General features: G+C 44.7%; 1 protein-coding gene across 9 annotated transcripts in view; it reads left to right on the top strand.

Moving 5' to 3' along the window:
* Ca-beta (Calcium channel protein beta subunit) overlaps positions 1–25130 on the top strand; it is a 126176-nt gene that overhangs the window by 88123 nt on the left and 12923 nt on the right. For 4 of the 9 annotated variants that reach the window (XR_013082293.1, XM_076788067.1, XM_076788036.1 and 1 more), the window contains 7 exons: positions 13698–13814; positions 15487–15606; positions 16390–16600; positions 18504–18601; positions 20947–21083; positions 21563–21728; positions 22565–22925. Coding sequence is in view for 8 of the 9 variants with exons in the window: in XM_076788067.1 (XP_076644182.1) it covers positions 13698–13814; positions 15487–15606; positions 16390–16600; positions 18504–18601; positions 20947–21083; positions 21563–21728; positions 22565–22925 (1210 nt within the window). In the remaining variant the exon portion in view is untranslated. Of the gene's footprint in view, positions 1–317; positions 855–1019; positions 1351–4152; positions 4387–8473; positions 9003–13697; positions 13815–15486; positions 15607–16389; positions 16601–18503; positions 18602–20946; positions 21084–21562; positions 21729–22564; positions 22926–25130 lie in introns of those variants that run through there. The other 5 variants (XM_076788077.1, XM_076788049.1, XM_076788085.1 and 2 more) reach the window with 4 other exon arrangements.

The following is a 25130-nucleotide window of genomic DNA, read 5'->3' as shown; positions in this document are numbered from 1 at the left end:
TTAAAACGCTGTTCCCTTGACACGTTACAAAGGACGATTAATCATCGTGAGAGAGCGAGAGGCTCGTTTCCCGGTTTCTGGCGGATGTTATTCGGTTACACCTAACGGCAGGCCCGGGCCCGGTGATTCAGAATCCGCTCGCGAGGATCGTCTAGCGCGGATCGGTCGCATTCTTCTTCCCGAGTTTCTCCGTTGAACGAGAAAAATTACGACGAATCGAGGCTCACTCGGCTCTCTCGGCTGGCAGAGTTTTCGGTGTGGCGGCCACCGTTTTATTTATAGCGGAGGAGGTCGTGATGCGTTCCAAAAGCTTCTCGTCGCACCAGTACCACACGTACAGGCATACCGGGCTCGTCTCGTACCAGTTTCCACCGATCTGTCCGTGGGTCCGAGACAAAACAGTTCGGACGCCGCCGATCTACGCGAATATCGATCGTCGATCAACCGGTGAACCGCGAATTCCATCCCGAAAACCCGAAAACAACAACAAAAAGAAAAAACTGAGCACTGCTATCGGGTATACACGTGACATGATCGTTCAACCGTGTTCCGAGTGATAACCAAGTGGCAAAGTATTTTATCAACGCCAGAGACCCTCGGCGAGCTTTTCCGGAGGCTCTCGCAGTTAGGGGATCGCGCTGGATGTCCTACGAACTGTGGGATGCATCGATAGCCTCCACCAGTGCAACGTTTTCTATGGCAAAATTATCGCAATCATCAGATTCGTCAGCATAGACAGAGCTCTTAGGCTTCGCTGTGGGACGCATCGACAGCCTCTATCAGCGTTTTCTGTCAAATTATCGCAATCATTAGATTTTTGGTGATTCTTCGAGCCGCCAGCCTCAGAAGTCAAGGTTAAGGCTGAAGATTTACGACTTCGCTATCGCGCGTTCGCTCTTCGGCAAGGATCCAAAGATCGTGGCTCGTGCCCCGACGCGTATTAATCGTTAATAAGCGCAGCTGACGCTAATTAGGCTGGTCTTTTTTTCGCTGGCGTTTCGACGTCCGTCGCGCTTTAGGCTCGAATAGGTTCTCGATGCATCCCACGCGGCTTCAGGAGCCAGCTCAGCCGCGGAGTGCGTGAAAGTGAGAACGAACTGACAGCCGGTCGTGTGATAAATGCGGTTTCGAATCAGAACTCGACGTGCTTCTTACCGGAAGTCGATGGACTCGCGAAGCTGACGAACACTGTTGCACGAACGCGAAACCTCGTCCGACAATTGTTGTCTCGCGACAGGTTCGCATAAATCCGGGATCGCTGTCGCTAGGTTGCGAATAGGTCGCGGAAAGATGGCGCATCTTCGGCGGCCGGCGAAGAGGGAACTTTACAAGCCCTTCGGCAAGAGGAAGGTAAATGAAAACTGACAGCGGCTTCTCACGAATGTCCACTTCTGTTGATTGCTCTACACAATTCTTTAATTCTCAATTAAATCTATAATATAATATAATATAAGAAATTCTTTGTGCCATTGAATTTTGTCAACGTTTTCTTGTACTTTAACGCTGTACCTACCACCGAACCTATTAACATTGCCAGCTAGGAAACACTTTGTGTCATTGATCTTTTTCAATAAAAATATATTTTTTTTTTTTTGTATTTTAACACTACAACCTTCCACGAAACACAATAGACTTGCTGTCTTAAGGTGAAACCTACCAACTCTAACAAGTGTTTTGCCTTATAAAAATGAGACCAACGTGATCTTAAAATGCTACAGACACCACCTGCTGATAAATTGTTGAACAGATCGAACGGAATTTCGATGAGCGACGCTAGAAAGCAATGGTCCGGGCGATGACTCTAGAACTAAGGCTCGCTAGAAGTTCTGAACACGCCTGGGAATATGAAACGCTTGGAAACTTGCCCTAACTTGCCCGACAATTTATCCAACATTTGCGAAACTGGTTCATTTTTGTGAACGCTCGCTCTGGGAATTTCTTGCTGTTTCCTTTCTGTGGGCTTGTTACTTCCTAGCTGGTTTTCGGAGCTCTAGGAGCTCCGAGTTAACGAAGCTGGTCGCGTTTATAGTCGACAATTCGCGCGGAGGATAATTTTCATGATAAAATTTCATTTTAGGTTTCACTTGGCTACACCATACGTAGCTTTACTCAGCAATTTCTTGAAACACATTTTTGTGGATATTTCTCGTAGACATGTTGGTTCCTCTGTTTGTAGAACAGCTATTTTAATTAATCATCGGAGATTGAGTGATTGATACTTTGGAATACATTTTCATGAAACTTTTGTTCCTCATAACGAACTTAGACAATTTTAATTGTGCACGAAGATTCACAGTCCGGCGATGATTGCAGAAAGCAACAACACCAAATTCAGACTTTCCCGAAGCTCTTCGACCAAATGAACGGTCGCAGACAATCTCGTATAGATCGCGCTGTGTTTACAACAACGACTGCAATGAGAACGAGAGGTAGCACTCGGCTCCGAGTGTTAGCATAACCGGAGTTGTACTGACGATTTTCGCCCTCCTCGATAAAAGCACAGTTTGAAAAGTGGGGCAAAGGCTGCAATCGAAGTGCATGTAAAAATAAACAGGCCTGTGTTAATAGTTGATAAACCCTGTAACACCAGACAACTATACCTGTCTTTGTTGCGCGTGATCGATCGATTTATAGCAGGAACCATTCGCCAGCGACAATCGATTGCCGCCCGAAAAGAGAGTCGCATCCGCGACAATTCTATTTTCGCGATTGCCTCTAAATGACAGGACGCCTCTAATGCAGCGTTTACACTGAAATAGCTGAGACGTCCTTCGATGCCCGAGAGTCCTCGTTGTCGCCAAGTTTCGACAGATCGACCTTCCCGCAACCGTGACTCGTAGATCGACCATCGTCTTTTTTTTTAGAGTCCGGTCGGACGAGTGTCTGGGCGATATTATTTATTTTTCTTAAAAAGGTTCGATCGATGTTTCGCTGCACGCGTGACCGCGCGCGAATGCAGCTGCTCGAATTCGATCAGTTTGCGGTCACGAGTGGCCGCGAAGACGGACATGCGCGGCTCATGGTGAGGCCACGATGCACTCGGAACTTATCTTCGAGGTGCATTCGCCTAATTGGGTGGCAGCATTGTCTACCGGCTAGCCCAGCATTTTGCTGATTCACTAGAGCGACGGTCTACCAGGTCTACGTGATCTGTGTTCGTTGATTTTGGAGAGACACATGTATCTCAAGCGGTGAAATACGAAGCAACGGATAATCCAATCATTTACAATTTCAGCAAATCATTTATTGACCGATTTGTTAACACATTGTTGACCGGAAATTTTACGCAGAAGCTATCTCATGTCGCCAGCTATTATTTCGTAATTGGATGTGAAACTAAAACAATCTAAATAAACTTTATTTATACATAATGCGTAGAAATGAAACTTTGAACATATCTTTTATATAACTTTTTATATTCTTTTTTGGTATGATATTGTTCCAACAACGTTTCGGCATGAAGACACGAGTTAACTCGCGACCGGTGTTAAGAAGCTGTGCATTACTCGGGATTATAAAATCTCAACACTCGATCAAAAATCATTTGAATGTATACATATTAAACGAAAGCTTCTACAAAAAAATGAGCTAGCCAATTTCGACTATCTAGATCGAAATGTGTGTCGCCCCAGACCCTCTCAAGCCAATGAGAGGTTGAAGACAAACCTGCAGAGGGTTGTATCGAAGAAGTACTGCTTCAAAGTACATATATATATACATTGCACAACCCAATCGTTTCTACGAAAGGGGCTAGCCAATTTTGACTATCTAGACCGAAATGTGTGTCGCCTCCAGGAGGGTTGCCTTCGAGCCTGCAGTGGGTTGTGTCGAAGAAAGGCCGATGCAAAGTGGAGAGAGCCCGTGTCGAGGAACACTTGGAAGGTGGGCGCGTGGGGTTTGATAGGACACGTTGCCTTCAGGGTGCAGTGGCCTGGCGTTGTCGTGTGGCGAATCTGAGGGAGTTGGAGGGGTTTCGCGGGGGTTTCCGTCGGATCGATATAGTTACGGGGGTGTCGTCCGGCTTCCTCGGTGGCGCCACAGAGCGGGTGAGTCGGCAAGCCCCTAGGCCGATGTATCAACTAACCCGGCCAGGAACGCGATTCGCGTAGAGTGTCAGTACACGGAGAAACGTCGTCGCATCTTCTGTCTCGCGCGTGTCTCTGACGAAATATTTCGCACGGTGTGTACCCGGGAGACCGGTCCGCGTTTTGTGACGAAATAAAAAAAGAGAGAGAGAAAGGGTTCACACACGAACACACACAGACGCGCGAGCGCGTGTCAACGGAGAGGTGTTGAGAGGCACGCAGCAACGTGGCCAGTTTCTTTCCTCCAAGCTGTTGATATTTGTTTTCCTTGTCTGCTTCCGCGCGAGAAGATCGAGCACAGGTACCCACCCGCGAACAAGCCGATGGACGCAGGCAGAATTGTTGATAAACGCCAGCGCCAGCTATCAACCGCATCAACGTGTCGTTGACCCGATCCCGAAAGCCTTCGTTTTCAGAGGTTGCGACGAAGGATTGTATTTTTTTTTTTTTTTTTTTTTTGAGGAGTTCTCGCAGTGGACGAGGAAAAGGAGACAAGTTGTCTGCGTTGCTCTTCCTGCGCCCTTTTTGATCCTCGGGACGAATTTTCCGCGCACTCGGAAGGAACAAAGGGGACATGCTCGCTCGGATGCGAAGGGGCAATTATTCCTCAAAGGACACGCTGCCATTACGACACCCGCCGACTTTACGCGAATCGCGATCATATTTTTTCTCTTTTGTTCCCACCGACGCGGTCTAGACGCGATGGGTAATTATTCCCATGGAATCCGGGGAAAGTGAGAATCGCCACCTTTTAATATTGTCGTGCCTGGAGATGGCCCGGCGAGATCACTCGGTCTCGCGGACAAATTACAATTTTCAAGTAGCATGCTGAACGTTGCTTTTCAAGTCTTCTTACTTAATTCCAGAAATTGTTTTCTCTTGAACGAGATTAACCTTTTGCGACTACAACCCTTTTCTGTGGGGTTTTTTCTGATGTATTTAATCTGCCAGTTTTCTCTATAAAGCAAGAATATAAGAAGCACTGGATGAATGCTTAACTCTTCCTATTTGAAATGAATATTCTCAACACTGAACAAAAATTAAAAGAACGTGTTCTACTTCGTCAAATTTCTTCAGCTTAGCTATGGGTCAAACGAAGGACAAGATATTGTGTTTAATAACGGTTCGTTTGATATTATTTGAGAATAACGATTCCTGTAGGGGCGACATTTGTCCGCAAAGGGTTAATTCAATTCCCATTTACTGCGCCATTGGGTGTAGTTCAGCGAATTAGAAAACGTAGGGAGCAAACTGCTACAACTTCAACATCCCTTGAGGACATTCCAAAAAGAAACAGTACCGACCGGAAAACCTCAGGTTGAAAGAATCTCTAGCTGTAAAAGCAACAAAACAAAAAATTTAGAACCAGCTAAAAGAGATTAAAAGAATTTAGGAACTATTTCCAACTTACTAAAATCATGACATAAATGTCTGTTTGGCTCCTGTTTCTTGCGATTCGAAATTTTCATTTGTCTCGTGAAAAGGTACTAACAAGAAAAAGCTAAATTGTTTCCACATGCTGTCTATGTAACTTAAATTATCGCAAAGAAAATACAGAGTGTGCTGATGCCTCTTTGAGATACTGTAAAATTCCTTTGACATCTTTCTACTAACAATGGTTGACTTTTAGGTTGATTTGGGAAGCTGTAATCTCTCTGTTAGGCCATTTCTGGGAAACTTATATAGCGTGTACGAAGTGGCTGTATAAATGATTCTCGTGTTATAATTAATCAAATATCCAAGTTAGCAAGTACTAAAAGAGCACACTGACTGTCAGCGAAGCCTTAGAAAAATTGGGAAGATCGAATTTATTTAACTTTCATTTTCCATCGAATGATTTCCCACGATGGTGTCCTCGCATTTCGATAATTGTTAACCAGTCGCGTCGATGATTAATAAATAATGTGCAAATAGTTAATCACCCAACAATTCTTCCCGAGTGAGAATTATCCCGACGTCTGTTTACAAGGGGACAACCCCGGCTGTGCTCCATGGCTCCGAGTTACAAAGAGGTCAACGGAATCGATTGCCCTCTCCCTACGACCCCGCTGATAATTCGAGAGGTCTCGGTTCTTTCTCTCTCTCTCTCTCTCTCTCTCTCTCTCTCTCTCTCTCTCTCTCTTTGCGCCTTTTCCTTCTCTTTTTCCGTCAAGAGAGAATTGTTATGTTCCAGTACGATCGGCCAACCGGGGTCGCATTAATTGCAAGCGTTAATTAATTATTCGAGCGGCTGGCGATCAGGGAGTTGCGTGACTGACAAGATCCTTTTGCGATCTGACCGGTGTGTTCCATTTGCTGCTGAGGACACGTTGGGTAATTCGCTGGAAAATTCGCTACAGGGTTGTTCAAAAGGGGGAACGCGCCTCAGGGTTTGTCAATGACGTTACCAACCTAGTAACTCGGTGACGATTGTCGAAGAAATTTCGTTTCGACGATGCTGTACGATTTTCTGTGGTGATTCGAAGTCTTCAAGTACGAAACGGTTCGAGGGGGTAAATTGTCCGCGGGGGGTTGAAATCGATGGCAAGACTTGGAAGGGCGCAACTGTACAAGGAATAAGGGAGTCAAAAATATAGGGTGACATTTTTCTCGACCCCTGCAGACCCTTCGAGCGAGCCCTATCGATTAAAACGTACACCAAGCTGGCACTCGACTTCCAAGTTATTTGCTCTGGTCGTATTAGTTATTTAGAGACACTCGGTGTACGAACTCGTTTGCCGAGCCTCGTAAATGGTTTAAAATTCGCCCGGCTCGCTCCTCCTTTATTCACTCTTCACGCGGCCAAACTTTACGATCAAAACACTCCGCATCGGGCGAGAGGTAAATCCAATTTTCCGAAAACCAGCATCTTAGTATAACACACTTAGCATAGATATTGCTGCTATAAAACACTATTTAATATACCGTCTTCTTTATAACACAGGATATTTACGAGACGAGGTCCCGGATCTATATCCTCTAAGCGCAGTATGCTTTCTCCTTCTGCAGCATTTATATAGCGAAGTAATCAATAAGAAAACCAAATCATATGCATTTCTCGGACCGTTAAGAAAGATGGTGATCCAAGTGTTAATATTTTCTTTTTCATGATACACGTCAGTCATTTAGGATCAACATGTCAGAATACAATTGTAAAAGAGCATCAAAAAATATAAAAACGAGCTTTAAAATTTTCATACTTACAAGCCAAAATAGTCATTGAATGTCATCGGCGAAAAGCCACCTTTAAATTTGCAGTAAAGAAAGAATCCTATCCATTTCGGAGAAAGCGTTGAAAAGATCAAAGGCTATTGAAGTTTGACTTGTCGAGCAGATTCTCCCGTGAAGCAAGACTAGGCGATATCTCATACTAACCCCACCCGCGGCACGCATAATCGAAATCGCTGACGATCCCGGCTATTAAACGCGTAACGGCGTGGCACGTAACCAGTGGAGGAGCGCCATCGATTTACATAAATGGTATCGCTCCGCGTCGCGATCCTTCAATCTCGTTTAAGCCCTGAGCAAGATGAAGAGGAGGTCCGAAAGTTTTCGTCTTGATGGAACGAGCCCTCCACCGGTTTCGATATTACTTGACAATCGATCAACCGCGTCGGACACGGACGGCCACGTCTTTTTTCTCAGACGTGCGATGATCGTTACTTTAATTGCGACGGTGTAATTAACGAGGGAGCGGCGTGGTTAGACAAGCAAAACGAGTGCAACCGAGACAGCACTCGTTAAGACGCTCGAGCGCAATTATATCGGCATATTTCGCGATAACAGCTGAAGGAGATTGTCTGCCAAGGCGCATCAATCTCAATCGAACATCGTGCTCGATCGAGGATTTCCTGAGAATATTGCGGTGCAACTACCAGGCTGCTGAAAACGTTACTGTGTAGAGATATTTGTTGATGATTATTTTCGATTTTATTCTTGAGGAATCCGAGATACGGCCCTTTAAGTCTCGAGCTACTAGATCAAATTACCGATTGACTCTAATTTCTCATTATGTGATTATTGGAATTATAGAGACCTTGAGGAATAATTGAAATATATGTTTAGTGCTCGGTAAGATTAGTAAATATTGATACATGTATCCAGAGTATACAAAAACTTGTCATCAATCGACAAGCTCACCTTTCAATAATTTAATTATGCGAGAACACCCTCTATACTGTATACTGTATTCAAAGGACCTTTACTGTAGTAAAATCCAAGCTTTTCTATAATAATTTCATTTCATCTAAGCAATGGAGAAACCATAATCTTTACCCAGACCGTTCAATGTGACAAGATCATCTATCAAAATCATCCCAGCAAAAACTACTCGTATCTCTGCCTGCGTCCATCGACATTGCAAAAATCGCACAACAAGCGAGTGATCATGACGAAACGCGCTTGTTCAGCATCGACCGAGGTGCGTCACCGGAAGTCATCCCGAAGAGGCTCGATCTCGCGTCGGATCTCAAGATGTTCGCGGAGATCGAGGCACCAGGTGGTCGAGGTGCGATAGCGCTGTCAAGCCGGGGGTAGATCGACACTGACATTTGGATGGCTTGCAAACGGAAGCGCAAAAAGTCGTGGAAGAGCGCCTGAGAGACAGTGCCGGGTTGGTCGTTGCGCCAACCAGGATGGCGTAGCGGCGCGCGCGCGGCGTTCTACACGGTCCCTGCTGGAGGAGAACAGAGATAGTAATCAGAGAAACGCCGGGAAAACTCGAGAATTCCGAGGACGAGATGCGGTAGCGTGTGCTAAGCGAAAGTTTAGCGGATCGGGACTCAGCCTCGGAGCGAAACTGGGCCCAACAAAGTCTGGGACCCCGCCGGAAGTGGGTTACCGCCGCTCGAAGAACGGCCCTGGCGACTACGGCGGCGGTTTCCGGCGATGATCGGATATAATCAACACAATTCTGGCTACAACAAGCTGTTCACTCAGGTATTATTGGCCAGGCTCTAACAAATTTAGTTGCCCTCTGTCATTCATTTTCTGTCGAGTCAAAATCGAAGCTACTGTTAATTCTAAAGTAATCTCACATTCCTGAAAAAAACAACTAAAACATCCGACAAACTCCGCAAGAGAAGGTTAAGCGAAAGTAAAGTGCAACTAGGTCAATGATCCAGCAGGTCGACGCCCTTAAACCAAATCAGTTAGTCAGCACTACATCATAATTTCACCCCACGGAGAGCAATAAACAATCAATTGTCTAATATCGAAAGAAAAACAGAAAATGCTGTGAGATAAGGGTTTCGACACATTTCCCGTCGATTGACCCTAATTATTTAAATCCTGCTTCACCGAGTCTTTCCCCATTTCTCCGAAGCAATAAGGGTTGGATATCCCCGAGAGTATAACACTGATAACAGGGGGCGGTCTTTCTCGAAAGGGTGTCGACGAATCGCTTGCAAAGTAAATCAGTCGCGAAGGGAAGTTCGCCGTCTTCCACTCTTTCTCGGTTTTATAAAAGGGCTCTCTCCCTGTGAAGGTGCAGCCGCGTCATAGAAGTTTCCCATTAATCAGCCTGCCGTGAAATAAAACCGGCGAGGCGTGTTATCGTTGCAGAGCCTCGATCCTTTGCGTTGCAATCTAAATCGATCTGGTTTACGTTTTCAATGTGAAACCGAGCGTTTCCGGTATGCTCCGTTGCCCCCGGTAGCCGCTGTTTTCATCCTCGTTATAGATATTCTTCCCTCTCACGCTTGTCCGGCGTTTTTATCACTTTGTTTATGCCATTCTACCATTCGGTCGGCGTACCACTTCTTTAGACGGTATCGATTACCACGAAACAAACAAACGAAATGCCTCTCATTACTTTTAGCAATTTTATCTTCTTCTTAATTGAAGGCAATGTTGAAGACATTGTAAATTATGAGCTGATTGGCCTGCACTGGTTGTACCGGCAAATTTTTCAAACACAAGAGAATCTGTACATTACCAAACACGAACGCTATTTTTATTTTATGCAAGGAATTTATTTGTCGATGAAAGCATTTGCTAGTTTTATAAAATAAATCTTTGAATATAGAAATTTGGACGAAGATCCGCAGTATAATTATCACAAGATGCGCATCGTTGTCAGTGGGCCATCGAAGCTAGCAAACTTCGAAATATTTTCTGAAAAGAATTTTTACCTCGAAGCGTCTCGAAGACTTAGGTTAAACCCTCTGTCTACAAAGTGAACATGATTTTGTCCTCGTTCGCTGTTTATTGAACTTTTTGTAGTATCCAGCATCCAGAGTTTTTTATTTGCCCAACGAAGCCACCGGCGTTTACATTATCGATTTCTTATTAATAGTCGTTTCTCAGAGCAGATAAAAATAATGCCAGGTGTGCTTACCCCTATCGTTTGTTTACGAAATTCACGCGAAACACGGATGAAAAGACAAGCCTGGTGTAATCAACGACCTTCCAACTAGGGTTATGAAGGCGACGAAGGGTCGAGAACAGGATCTCGAACAACAATTTCTACAGGGAACGATGTTTTGCTCGATTGATTAAAGCCATCCTGGTTTTTTAAGGGCCACGAAGGGGCCGTGAAGGTCGCGTTAGCACGCATAGACAAATTTACACAGTCACGCACGGGAGCCGGTCGTGGAGACACGATCAAGTATAGGCCGTTGGCATGACTACGACCCCCAATCGAATGAATTCATTCTCTGGGAGGACAAAATTCCTTTCGGGCTCAAGGAGATACCACTGAGAATCCTTCTACAGACGATATCAACTTCGATTTCTTTTTATCTATATCTCGAATTGCAAGATTTCGATTCTACGTATACAAGACTATTTAAAATTAATACACATTAAGTTTTTCCATATTATTCGATCGACATTATAACCTTGTATTGTTTTTGGTCTATTCTATTATCCAAACACTTAACCCTCCGTATGCTATGCCGGAGTCATTCGTGACCCATCGCGATAGCGGTGGGGATAAGCTTGAACGGCCGTCAATATGATTAGTGAAATATTGGCGTGAGTCAGAGTCGCCTCCCCACTCTACTTTCCCCTTCTATGACGGTGGTCCCCCACGCTTTAATGTCACGTGACTAACCCGATACTGGCAGAGAGAGGGTAACTGTATTCCCCGCGATTCGAGTCAATTCCCCTGATCTGGCGAATCTGGTGTGAGTCAAAAATGACTTAGGCATAGGCCTAGAACGCGCAGGAGTGCGAGGATTAATAGACGAACAAGAAAAATTGGTTGTGCTACAGTATACAATCTGAAAGTAACAGAGCTGTGTTGAACGAATCTTCCAAAATTAATATACATTAATATACAAGCAAAACTTTTATTGGAATTGTATCAAATTTAATGTAGACGGTGCAGGATTAATAAGTACTAGCATGTACTACAATTTTTCTATGTAGCTTGAACGGAACGATTCGTGGAGACACTGAAGAAGCTAATGATCTCGATGTCCACTGATAAGGGATAATTATCACGAGACGTAAATTTAGATCCACGTCCAGATGTCCCGATGCTTGTCGGCCATTCCTTTCATGAAATTGAACGCTCGGATGCCGGAGACGTCTTTGAGCCGGCTGGATCAATACGTCAATGTCATGCGGCGGATAAAATTATGAAAAATGTCTCGAAAGTTGCACAGTCATCGAGCACACAGTATACGAAAAAAGGTAAATTGGCCGAATGCCCGTATGAAACGGTGTGCGCACCGAGAGCCTGAAAAATGCAAATTCTCGTCTGAGGGGCTCGACACGCCTCAGTCATCCTTCTCATTTAATTAAGTGTCTAATTACGGGACAAGCAGAGGCTTCGACTTTCAACACGGTGGATCAATATGTCAATGTCATCGGGCCGTTCGATAAAACTGCTACAAATTGCGTCTTGCCCCGACAGATTTCTTGTTTACGAGCCGCACTGATAAGACTTCGAATTAATTCTCGTTCGAATTAGTCGAGGTCCCTTGGCGAAATTGTTGCCAACAGACGCGGAGTTCCTGGGTGACACTTAATTGAACGCCTGCTGACAACATCGCAGACATAGACCAGATAGATTCGGAATTTTTGTCACGTATCATTCCTGGCACAACGTAGAATTGACGATGTTTACTTGATCGTGACACTAATACCCGGCGAACGGCCGTGGAAACACCTTGAAACTGATTTATTGGTTTCGCCAGGTAATCCTGTTAACGCGTTCCCGATATCTTGTTCCGATTGCCGCCTTTGTCTCCGTGATTCTATTTTATCGCTGAATATAAATGCTCCATGCTTTGAGGGATATTTAAATGGAGAATCGTTTACGGCAAATAATTGGATTATAGCTGTGAGTATGCAAATATTTTAAAAATCACCGTGGTAAAAATCACTTTGAAGTTTTATTGAAAGCCGAATTACTCGATAGCTGTGAATATTCATGGGCCAAACTGTTATTAATTCTTCATGCTGCTGCGTATCTCGATTGAGAAGATATAATATTTTCTTTTATTGAACCTGCTTTCGCGAGTTGTAATTAGAAAATTGTTGCGTTAGAAAATATGTTTACGATGGAAATAGATTGTTTAGAATGTTGTCTGCTCGTTGGGAAAAGGAAATTACAGCGCGAGTGGAAAAATTCACGCGTCTGACCAGTGCTGTCTGATTCTACTGCAGCGTTCTCTCTCGCTGAATAGCGTTCCCAGCAAATTCTTGTTTCTTAGGCATATTGTATATACAAAACACAATACAACAACGTATTTCCAACCAAGCGAACCTCATTTTTATAATCACGATGCACTTGAACTTTCTAAACCATCATCGTTGTGTACAAGCGCCACTGTGCATTCTTTGAGAAGAATTCGATTCAAGTGACAGTTGCACAAACTGCCACTTGAAAACGTTTGCAGTCTCTGGTCGAGACTCCCCTTTTCGACTAATGGCCCCCGACAGTTCTCGAGGATCTCCTCCGTGGCTTTTCCTAGACAAAACATCGGGTCTCGCGATTCTTGCAAAGAAGAAAAAAAAAAGTGGCTCCTGAGAGCCGTCGCGCTCGCCGATGGGCAAATTTCAGTGAATGTGGAACACGGTGTAATGACCGTACGGAGTTCCAACTTCCAGATTATAGTCGTTCGCCCAGTTTGAGGTAATCGATAAGGAGATAGGAGTCAAGGAATGTGGAAGAATACCGGCGTCCGACGATGTGTTCTCCGTTTCTGTTGTGCGAATCGATCTCGCCCGCGATGTTTAAAAATCGTCGCGATCGAAACAAGCGTTCGTGTTCAAGACACTTATTCGTTCCATGTCATTAGTAAATACTTTCGTGACGAATTTCTTTCCGATGAAAAACCGCGAGATGGATCTAGTATTCGAAATACAAAATACATAAGTTGTTATTATGAAGAACAAAAATTTAAACATCCTTCACAGGACGATATTACCCAGAGTACAAAGGATGAAATGAGGATTTTAACAAGGTCTATCGTCATCATCGCATTGACTTAAAATATTTTTTGTGGCCAGGAACACTTGCTCGCCAGTTTCCCAGGAAGGAGATTGACGGTCTTCCCAGAGCTCTGGGAAGGATTTTAATTTTTTGAAAGGGTTATTGCAGAGGAAATGAAACGATGATTTAGACGTAATGATATTGGCTGCTTCGGGGCACAATTTGAACGGTTTTGTTTTTCGTTTCAGGGCTCGGCGGACTCGAACTACTCGCAGCCGAGCTCGGATCTCTCGCTGGACGAGGAGAGGGAGAACTTGCGACGCGAGAAGGAGAAGCAGGCCCTCAGTCAACTTGATAAAGCCAGGGTAAGTCATTGATCTTTCACATGCTCCGGTTTCCTTTTCCTTCCCCGTTCCGTTCCTTTTCGTTCGTAGGCTGTTTTCCTGCCGTAGGGAGAGGGCCTTTCGCAAGTCGTTTCGTATCGATCGTCCGCTTCCGAACAGCGCGGCGCCGTTGCCTTTCGACACCTCGGACCGTTTTCACACTGTCTGATCGGCGAATTAATGTAATTAAAGTAATTAAAGCGGCAATGGAAAAATAAGACTTATTCGAACGGCCTGCATACCGATGAATCCAGACGAATCCATCGCATTTATTTTAAAGCGTTCGAACACGTCGTCTGGGTGCGCATCTGCTAAAACCGTGCCCTAAGTCGCCGGCGACGGAATGAAAAGCGTGTCAATGAATACGCGCGGCAGACTAATGAGATTTCACCCGAGAGGCTGCCCGGCGAAAGCAATTAAACGTCTCGGGATCCTTTGTCCCGGCGATAGACGCGGATCCATTGTGCGCGTTCTCAGCCTCGATGATATTATTGCCTTTGATTACGAGCCACCCCCGCCTAGAGCCATTGATTGGGTAATTGTTATCAGAACATTCAGATAAAACCGCTGTTTATTTTCTGAGCATCCTCCGCCATTTCTTCCACCAGTTCTATGAAGATTTATCAATGCGAACCTGGAATTGCTATAAATGCTACTATGAATATCTAATTGATAGTATAGCCGATTAGTTATACCTCCAAATGTTTGCATATAAGTTTTTCAGTCGAAACATTCCTAATCTGTACAGGCTGCACCAGAGATATGCTCACATTTTACGTGATTTTTAATCGCATCATTTGTATCAAAAAATGAAGTTTCAGTCCTGGTACGTCCTGTACAATAATTTAGATTATGTGTATGCGAGAACTGTAATTTTATTGTCTGTCACTGTGGACATTTTCGAGACGATCGAATGGGAAGAATTGATGACATTGAACGGTAATTTTCGTTGCTATTGATTCGCCATCCCTGTTCTTCGATGAGAAGAACGCATCGCGTAATAAATACGACGAGTTCCCCGTCAATTTGTCACGCTCCTATTCTTTATTGAGGGGGCGAGTTGCCTCACCGAAGACGGCGCTGACAACGTGTCAGCCGTCCATGATCTCACTGTCTTTTATTCTACGCTTACGTTACGGTTGCGCGCGTGCTACGTTTTTAATGGACCGTAGCATTACCAAATACGTGTGTCGACATCATGTACGACAGACCTTGCCTCGTCATCGTCATATGCCAGTCACAAGTACGCTGCAGATCTTTAGGTAGAATAAACATTTTCTGTATGAATCATAAGTGGACTGCGCATTTTTCTGCAAAACAAAAATTGTCTACATTGATTTTTTCAAAAATTGATTTTTTCTCTTAAATATTTAATAGGTTGTAAACGACGTACCAGTAATATTAAATTCATCTGTACAAAATCCGCAGTCTAATCAAAGAAGCAGAAGTTTTTGTAAGAATTGCGATAAATATTTTATTGTCCTATGTACTTACGGTGGCATTTTTCTGTTCATTCTAATGAAGTGATTATTTGGTCTAAGGAACCGGATTGTCGTATTGGGTCGTTAGGAGGAGATTTTTAAGATTTTGCGACACAAGAATAATAGCTCGAGATTGTCAGACCGTTATTAATAGATCTCTTTCCATTATACAGGCGAAACCGGTAGCGTTTGCAGTGCGGACCAACGTGAGCTATGACGGATCCGTCGACGATGATTCGCCGGTGCATGGGTTGGCAATCAGCTTCAAAGTCCGCGAATATCTGCACATCAAGGTGAACAGATAGCAATCTGCTTAAGCAAACACTTGCTCACAGATTCGAATAAATAGAGTAGCCATTTACTCTGTCCAAATCTATTCGAATAATCTAAATCACAAGCTACCAAAGAAAATCCATTTCAATTCACTTAATTCCTATTCTCATTACAATCTAGAAAAGCCTCAGACAGACAACTAATTTTTTGTATTCACATTGAAGAATTGCATTGTCCAATCGATAGCATTTTAACGAGCCTACATGGCTACAAAGTTCCAAGCACCTGTTACTTGGACAATCGCATTAACTTTAAAGCCTATAGCGTGAACATTCCCCGACTGGTCAAGTTCGTCGTGACCAATTAAACGTCGTTCTAGCTTAGAAAAGCAACAGACAGCCAACCGATGATACAATCCACATTGGACAAGCATAAACTATCCCTGAACTTCGTTCCGTCTTGCTTCATCCTTGCACTACATTAGTTGGCTGTCCGTTGCTTCTCTAAGCTAGAATGAAATTTTCCTGAGACCCTCGAGCTATTGTGCAAATTAAGAAGAATCAACGAGAAGTTAAGGGATAGTTCATGCTTGTTCAATGCGAGCGAAGAGTGGTTCAAAGGTCACAAGAAAAAACATCTGGACATCTGGATCACTTTGAGAAGACAGGCGGGATAGTTTACGGTTATTCAATGCGAATTACAATTGAGGGTCTCGGGGGGGGGGGATGTCTGGACACCTGGGGCACTCCAGGAAAACTGAATCCCTGGGTCCTAAGGTAACGATCGGCGTTTCTATTGTACAGGAAAAGTACGACAACAACTGGTGGATAGGTAGGCTCGTGAAAGAAGACTCGGACGTCGGTTTCATCCCATCGCCGGTGAAGTTAGAGGCCCTGAGGCAGCAGGCGAGCGCTGCGCGTGGCACGAAGAGCCTTTACTCGACGCGCGGAGCCTCTTCAGGGAACCTTGGCGAGAGTGGTATGCCCTCACATGGTTCCACACCACCTACAGCAGGTATCCTAGCACGTCCTTCTTTCTTTCACCGCCCCGACAATACGTCACGGTGTGTCCCGTTCCGTGCGGGATATACCCTCTCATCTCGACCGGTCGACGCCCGACGAGCGAAAACAAAAGGGAATCCGAGGGAATCGTTTCCGGCCGGACACAAAAATCAGAGAAATATAGAGACAACCGTGACCGAAAGACTTGAGACACTTATATGCGCTTCTGCGGCCTTAAGTATTCTCCGAGAAACAAACATCAACACACAGACACACTGTAGCTTTCGTTTCTGTCACACGCGAGCTTTTTTCACCAACCTTCACAATCTATGCCCTTTATTAGGCGTGCAAATTCATTCGTAAACCTTCCCGGATGATTTTTAAACTACCTAATCTCCTTCATTTTCTATGTGTACACTTGCTTCATCTTTCAGACAAAACTCGTCATTACTGTTTCTGTCTTTTGAGAGGCCTCTTTGGAATTTGAAGTCGTGACTAGGTCAGATCTGTGGGACCTGTTCTCCTGAAATAGGAAATGGGAAACTATAGCACTTCCACTCGAAGCTGATAGTCTCGAGAGCTACTGTTCTCAATTCAGTTCCAGAAAGTTTCATACAAATTCTATAAAGTGTTTGACGTTGAGTAACAGGCGACATCGTGTTCGATACTGTCGTGTTCACACACATGTTTTATCATCCTGAATATAAACGCTTCGTAATGTGACGGATAACGTGCCTAGAATTGAGCTTACTATTGCCGTTGCGAGGGCCATGAATTAATTTGTACGCCCAATAGTTGCTCGGTAAGCGATGGTCGGCATAGACAGTTAGCATCATAAGGACTTTAGTTGACGTCGGGTTGACCACTAAGAAATTTTTTGGAGACTGTAATTCTTTATGGAAAGTGTGGATGAACGGGTTTCCGATCATTCAGAACGTAATGGCGTAGAGATTCAACTTTCATAGAGTTTGAAAGCCTTCTTGATGGTCCACTCAAGTTTAATCTTAGCGCCGACTGTCCTTTGCTTCTGAATCACGCGAATTCGGCTACGGTTATGCCCATCGCTAGTCACCACACCAGTTCGACACACGCCCCACACATACACACATCCGTGACACACTTTAGTACCGCTATAACAAAATATTTGGTAGTTGCTAGTAACGAGAATGATACCGAATCGACATTTGCAATTTAGGTTCAGAAATAGTGGAGTTAAGAAGTGATAGATTAATATCTATAAAAATACATATATATATATATATATATATATATATATATCTCGTGTAATTTTGATTGTTTTTATTTAGAAAAAATCACTACTTCAAATACCGATAAATACGTGTACAGAATTCCAATGTACAAGGTTCGATAGTTTTTCTGAAAAAATTCCTAAATATTCACGGAACAACGGTCTCGAAAATAAGAATACAGTGAATTCTCGATATATGTCAACTCATATATGTTATGTTTACACTCCTCAGCGCCCGAGTCCTCTCGAGCTTCGTGGCCCCTGGAAGGGTATACCCTGCGGCAGTGGGGATAATTCCGCGACTTTTATCATCTAGGCCTTGGCGACATATATAGAGAAATCACTGTACCTCTTTCAGTCACGGAGGACAGTCAGATCTGGAAAAAATCTAGTTTCCAACTCGAGTACAAAGTGTGCAAACAGTTCGTAATTTATCTATTTCTGCAAGAAACAATTGGAATTGAAAATCGATTCGGTATCAGTCGGGGCACTAGTAGTCGCTTCTGTGATGACGGGATCAGTGCATCGACTTAGTTACCCTAGGTACTTAGATTGCATCGCGTTTTCTGAAGCTTCTCACTAGCTACCTTGAGAGAAAGAGGGACACAGATCTTCGCACAGGATTTAGAGTGCCTCCCGATTAATCCCGGCTCTGTCTCCTCGACAGGTGATGAGTGCGACAGCGTTTGCAACGTGAAGGGCGGCAAGGCGACCTTGACTACACCATCGACCAAGGACAAGCGGGTGCCCTTCTTCAAGAAGACGGTAAACGATCTCGACGGGTCCGCCGTGTCTGTGACCACTTAATTCTTTGTGTACACTTGAACGTGCCGTGGCCGGTTACACTTTTCGATCTAGCTTTTGATAGTCGTCGGCTGGACGAAGAGAACCACGAAGTCTCGTCCACGCTGGTCGAAACCAATTGTTCACGGGGTGTCGAAAACGTTATTGCTATTCACGCCTGGGAATGATAAATTCTTTTCGTTTAATTTTTAACGTGTTCTACTGGTCAAGAGAGTACAAAGTTCTGAGGTGTATCGACTTCGTGAACCACATTCGCAGACATTTGATATTCTTATTGCGTCATCACTGGGTCAGTGACCACAATGACCGAGAAACCTCTTGTATTGGCATGCTATTTTTGATATTTCCATATTATAGCTATACAACCATGAATACTGTTGTTACTAGGAGTAACCATGACCCACTCTCATTGATGCATGATACTTCTGCACCATGATCACTGGGTCACTGACCACAATGATCAATGGACTTCTTGTACTAGTAGGTGCTTCATGGAATTCCAACATTACAGGCTCAAGAAAATGAACGCTGTTGCTACCGAGAGTAATTAAATGACTCCATGACCCATTCTCATTGATATTTGATACTGACTGTGATCACTGGGTCACTGACCCCTGTGATTATCAAGTCTCTTTTGCAGTTACTTCTTGACCTCATCACCTGTTCTTACTGACACCAAATGACCTCGTGCCACTTTATTAGGTCACTGACCGCAATGACCAAAACTTTAAGCCTCTATTTTGGGAAAGCGATACATCTCTGACACATAATTCCATGACAACATTTCATCCTCTTGACGAGTAGAACACATTGATGTATAAAGTATATAAAATTAGTTTCTGTTGTTATAAACAATCTAAGGGTGCGTTTTTTACTACTTCAACTTTTAACACGACCAACTACTGCTTCGCTGACACCTCGTACAAGGCGTGTAACTAGTTTTACGATCAGAGATGATCCAAGGGAAGATTTTCCCGCGGATTTGGCAAAGGCTCGGCACGCCCGCGATAACGCCCGTGACGTGGACGAGGCTTTCGTGTCTAAATTTATCAGTCGGTGCTAGAAAATATCGTGGGCCACGCGAGGACTAGCAGATTTATTTCTGTGAGTATAACTGCGGCTGTATGTGTGGGTCTGTTAAACACTGTGCATCGTGTATATTTGCTGAAAAAGTACGACGAGCGAGCACTCAGGATCTCGTAACTCTCGAGACGAGTTTATGTAATAATTTCCGCGCGTGCTTTCAACGATTGTCGTACCAAGGAGAGCCGCTTCTACTTCTTCTTCTTCTTCTTCTTCTTCTTCTTCTTCTTCTTCTTCTTCCTCTTCGTTCTCCTCCGCTACGCTGGCGCACTGAATCATTTCGAGCCTGATGACTGCTCTACGAACAGGTGGAAAATAAACGCATTTTCTTCTTTGTGTGTCAGTTAGGTGTCGATGTGAGTAGCGGTTTCTAGCATCGATCGATAATTACCGTGGATTTATACAGTTGGTCGAACGCGAGACTCACTCGTTGATCAATAGACCGCTGATCTTTATGCAGCTGCAACCGTGTCCCTGTTATTTTCTAAAATCACTAATCAGCTACAAAAATTGGAAATCTCAAAAAATAGAAACCGAATCTCAATGGACCTACGAATGAAAGAAATCTTCAGTCTATTAACAACGTTTACCCAAGTATGATTTAATCCTTCGAGTATTTAAACCAACTGTGTGCTCCAAGCGAACCATTTTCATCCCCTAAGACGTTTCGAGCTGCGATTTAGAGACCAGAGCAAAGATTTAGACGCCTGACAGGTACGGGACACTGCAAGTAGGTTAATAGAGTGTCATGTGGCGTTAGTTAGACCGACCACGTGTTCCAATAATGCGAATAAGAGAAACGTTCGGTTCCTGCCAGCCAAATGCATGAAATCAGATTTGAAGATATTATTGGCTGTGCCTGCCCCCCCCCCATGAATCCTTGCTCTGGATTCGAAAAATGGTTCACTGGATCGGTAGACTAGATGATAGTTCGTAGGAGGTGGTTGGTAGCGTTAGTTTGTCGAACACACTGCTTGGCCAAAGCGCCTTTGGATGCTGAAGAGATTATGGAACGAACTGGAAGGTCCTTTGGCCGTGCAGGAGGGTAGGTCGCATGTCTCGAGTCGAACGAGTGGCCATTAACTGTTTTCAATGTTTTTCAATGTTTTGCATTCCGTGCTCACGAAGTCCTATGTAAGTGAGACTATCCTGGGGCTGATATCCTGGGGCGAGCGGGACTCCTCTCGACAATCGATCCCACTGACGATGCCCTCCATTTTCAGGAGATCACTACACCGTATGACGTCGTACCTTCCATGAGGCCGGTGATCCTGGTGGGGCCTTCGTTGAAGGGTTATCAGGTCACGGACATGATGCAGAAGGCGTTGTTCAACTTTCTGAAACATCGGTTCCAGGGCAGGTTAGAGAACATTTAAATGTGACGAGTACACAGCGGATCTCTATGCAAAACAACAAGCGAATAACTGGAGCGAAATAGAAATTAATTTTTTTCTCAATATATTTAATAGATTTGAAATAATATAAGAGTACAATAATTTCTCTATATATGTCGCCAAGGCCTGGATGATAAACGTCGCGGAAGTATCCCCACTACCGCAGGGTATACCCCGTGAGGGGTCGCAAAGCATGAGAGGTCTCAGACGCCGAAGAGTGTAAACATAACACGGCTCGGTTATGTCTCCTGGATGATACATGACGCTGGCAAGACCCGCGTTGTTGACATAAATCGAGAATTCACTGTATTTTGAAATTTTTCTAATGTTTTTACTATTTTAAATTACACCCGCTCATTTTTGTCATAGACGCATAAAATCAGCTGATGTGGTTGATTCATATGTTTGCTTTGGAGATGTTGTACATAATTTTTCGTGGTTCCAGGATAATTATCACCAGGGTAATGGCTGATATATCGTTAGCAAAGAGGTCCTTGTTGAACAATCCCACGAAAAGGGCGATCATGGATCGGTCGACCAACAGGAGCAGCTGCGTGGCCCTGGTGCAGACCGAGATCGAGAGGATTTTTGAGCTTGCCAGGACTCTCCAGGTAACGAACGAACATCTACTACCATTACTGGTAGTACAGTGATTTCTCTATACAGGTAGTTCGACTACGGGTGGGAGAAAATTTAAGGGATGGTTCTCCAAGACAAAATAAGGCGAAAGTGAAGAATAAAAATTAGCGATTATCCATTTAAAATCCGCCTAAAATGCGGCAACCCGAACAACAGAGGTGTACGCTGTGTACGTCACAGAGGCGCACGACAGTCATGTATCAAGTGACAGATACTCTGTGTGCCTCGCAAAAAGTCACCTGGCAGGAATTCGGCAGGGATGCGGATGTAAACTGTACGCTTGGGTCATTCCACACGTATTTTCGGTTCTAGCCGAATTATTGGCTAAAGTGTGTGACGTCAAAGCCTAACCATTGGGAACAAGCGGGGACTACTTTTGATACGTGACTGTCGCGCGACTTTATGACGTAAGCAACGTACACCTTTGTTGGTCGGGTTGCCGCATTTTAGACGGGTTTTAAATTGATAATAACTAATAAATGAAGCCGAAATCGCAATTTTTTTATTCTTCATTTTCATCTTATGTTGTGCTTAGAAAAGCACCCCTTAAATTTTTTCCCACCTGTAGTGGAACACCCTGTATACGTCGTTAAGGCCAGGATGATAAACGTCGCGTAATTATCCCCACTACCGCGGAGTATACCCCGTGAGGGCCTCGGACGTCGAGGAGTGTAAACATAACACGGCCGGGGTATGTCTCCTGGACAATACACGACGCTGGCACAACCCGTGTTATTGACATATATCGAGAATTCACTGTACTTATTACCATTACTGGCAGTACTTACATTTACTACTACCATTTCAGCTAGTGGTGCTCGATTGCGACACCATAAACCACCCGTCGCAGTTACTGAAGACCAGCCTAGCCCCGACGATCGTGTACCTAAAGATCACAACGCCGAAGGTGCTGCAGAGGCTGATCAAGTCGCGGGGAAAGTCTCAGGCGAAGAACATGAACGTGCAAATGGTGGCGGCGGAGAAGCTGGCGCATTGTCCTACCGAGATGTACGACGTGATCCTAGACGAGAACCAATTAGAGGATGCCTGCGACCACGTGGCCGAGTACCTGGAAGCTTATTGGAGGGCCACGCATCCACCTGTGATCCCGACGATCGCTCGACCAATCCCCGCACCTGTGGACGCGCTGACAACTCGCGTCACATCAGGTATCTTTCCGATCAGGTCGCTGTCGGGCACATTCGTCGATCGGGTTAGCTGGATGTTTCGAAGTACTATTATTCCGCGTGGGTTTCATTATCGCGGAGAATGGTGTCGCCGCATCACCACTTGGCAGCTTCAATGGTGTACAAATTCGTTCGTCTAATGATTCTTATTATACAATTTGAGACAAAGCCCAGCCTGATGGATGAAAGACTTGATTTCAGAGAAAAGAGATTTATTAATACTGAGGACCACGAACTAGTTCGTACACCTAAGTATGTGGACAGGAGCCCACCGAGACTCGATCGGTTGCAGATTACACGATTGATCCACGATTGATTCGCTAAACAATCGCGTGCGTCGTTTCCACATGTTCTGTATACGTATTATACGTTTTATTCCGGGGGTCCCCACAGCCTCACCGCAGTCCTACCCTCTCCCAGCCTCGGCTGGGTCGAGGCACTCTAAGCTCGCTCGAAACTCTAACGAGCCCCAATTCCGTCAACTAACACTTGACACTTTCTTGTTGCCCCCTCAGGTGCCCGTCGCCAGAGTTACTACGGCCATGAGCCAAGAGGTAACCCAACCTTCTCCTTCGAGCGCAACATTGTTACACACGTCTCCCCATCCTCGAGTTTCTCACCGTCTCGCGCAGCTTTGTGTTACTCGCTCGATTCCCACTACCCGAAGAAGATCCGCATCCGTAGAGAGACCCAGGGGATTCGAAAACCCGGAACCGCGACTTTGTACTTTGTCCGACAAAGCGGTCGCGTCGGTCCCCCATCCCCACTGTTGTTTGCTACCATTTTCGTTACCTGTTATACTTCGAGCGCGGCCGACATTCGAAGCTAGTAATGAAACACGCTACAACACCTTTGTCATTAGCTGCACGTAGCCGTTTTGCATGCACTCGTTGTAGAATGTAGAGGCGTTACCCTCTAGAACGCTGGAAGACTATGCCACTTCCCAGGCTGCCGATCGCAATCACGGTAATTTCGATGTGACGCACGTTCTACCTTGGACGCACTTTGCAGAACCTGCAGAAGTCGCAGCACCTTTTGCAACGAATTTTCTTTTCAGCGTTACAGCGCAGCCCACGGTTCGCGGAACCGTCGACCGTGGCGGAACAATGGTGCCGCGGTTGCTCTCGTTAGTCTCGAATGTCTCTCGTCTCGTTTCCTTTGTTCATCCTCCTCATCAGAGTTTCCTTTTTCGCCACGACAGAAGCGTTCTATTCAATTTTTTTTTCCGCGCGTTCATCTCGTCGCGTTTCATGCACGCTGCCCACTCTGTCTCTTCACTCGGGTGGATTCGTCGCATTCATCAGTTTAAACATCGTTTCTCGAAAGAACCCATCGATGTCTAACTGTGGATCCTTCATTACGAAACCAATGGCGCTTTGTACGAGATAATTTGATCGTAACATGTCATGTTTCTGCATCGACGCACTTCTTATCCACCGCTGCACTGATTCTCTATTTCAATTTTCGTTCTCTGTATTCATTGTCGCGTAATTTCGTAACAATAGTGTCAAGAGTAATTCGCAATTCAAAGAGTGTACCATTCTCTAATTCATCATTGCATTGGATTAATTCGCCACTACAATTTTCATTTTATCTTTCTCCGTGCTTTCAATCTTCTAACAACGTTTAGCATCAATAATTATTCATGATTTAAAGAGTACGCCATTTTCTACGTCACCGTCGCAGTAGATTACTGTCACTTTTGATTGGTGTCGGTGCTTTAATTCTCCAACAACTGGTCTAATATCCAGAGAATATATCGTTGTTACCTAGACGATAGTAAAGGAACCCCGGGAAAAACGATTCCAAATGCATTAACAGAGTCCGCTGCAGGCTTCCACCGGGGTGGCTCGGCCACAATCCACTAATTGGGAGTCGGACTCGTCAATCCACGCGTGTTCCCGTGCTAAGCAAGACTAACAAGTCACAGCTGTCGCGCTCGCGAGGATGCCAATAGACTATCCATCCAGAAACCTGTCCCTTCGTCTTTCGATCGTCAACGATGCACTCGGATGCAACGTGGGGCCAGCCCAGAGACCTTCAGCCTACTCTCTTAAACTGAGTTCGCAATAATAATAACATTTCATACCACATTGAAGTAGGAGTGCACCGTGAAACCACAAATTGTGGGGTCCAGTCACAGTTTTTCGTGCAAAGTGGCCCCTGGAGGGCCATTTCTGGCTCCGA

Source organism: Halictus rubicundus, chromosome 1 (genome assembly GCF_050948215.1).
Source record: "Halictus rubicundus isolate RS-2024b chromosome 1, iyHalRubi1_principal, whole genome shotgun sequence".
Taxonomy (NCBI): Eukaryota; Metazoa; Arthropoda; class Insecta; order Hymenoptera; family Halictidae; genus Halictus; species Halictus rubicundus.
This window is presented reverse-complemented; position numbering and strand designations above follow the sequence as displayed.